This window comes from Apaloderma vittatum, unplaced genomic scaffold (genome assembly GCF_000703405.1).
Source record: "Apaloderma vittatum isolate BGI_N311 unplaced genomic scaffold, ASM70340v1 scaffold24950, whole genome shotgun sequence".
Lineage (NCBI taxonomy): Eukaryota > Metazoa > Chordata > Aves > Trogoniformes > Trogonidae > Apaloderma > Apaloderma vittatum.
The window spans coordinates 13,119-13,538 of NW_009693189.1; the positions used below are offsets into that span (position 1 = coordinate 13,119).

Genomic DNA, 420 nt, shown 5'->3' on the forward strand with positions numbered 1-420 from the left:
CGGGTGCAGCCCCCCCACCAGCCCCCTCGGGCCGGTTGAAGAAGAGGCTGCGCCGGGGCCGCTCGAGGAAGAGGGTGAGGATGAGGCCGAAGCTGACAAAGCCCAAGGAGACGTAGTTGAGGGTGAGGAAGCTGACGCCGCCCAAGGTGACGCAGAGCTGGCCCAGCACCGAGCTGGTGAAGACACCCAGGAGGACGGCGGAGCGGGAGTAGCTGGCCATACGCTGGTAGCGGGACGGGGCAACGAGGGAGAAGATGTAGGAGGAGTAGGCAATGCGGGCGGCCATGGTGATGCCGTAGAAGAACTCCATCAGCTGCATGGCCAGGATGGAAGTGCCCAACACCAGCAGCAGCCAGATGGAGATGTGGCTCAGGCTCTGCAGCACCAGCACCGGCTTTTAACGCAGGGAGGCCGTCAGCA

At 64.5% G+C, this 420-nt stretch overlaps 1 protein-coding gene across 1 annotated transcript in view; it reads right to left on the minus strand.

Annotated features, from left to right (window-relative positions):
- Positions 1 to 420, minus strand: part of SLC19A1 (solute carrier family 19 (folate transporter), member 1) — a 3,401-nt gene that overhangs the window by 1,930 nt on the left and 1,051 nt on the right. Inside the window, 1 exon segment of the mRNA XM_009878225.1 lies at positions 8 to 420. This exon segment is cut by the window's right edge and continues 49 nt beyond it. Coding sequence (XP_009876527.1) covers positions 8 to 420 — 413 coding nt within the window.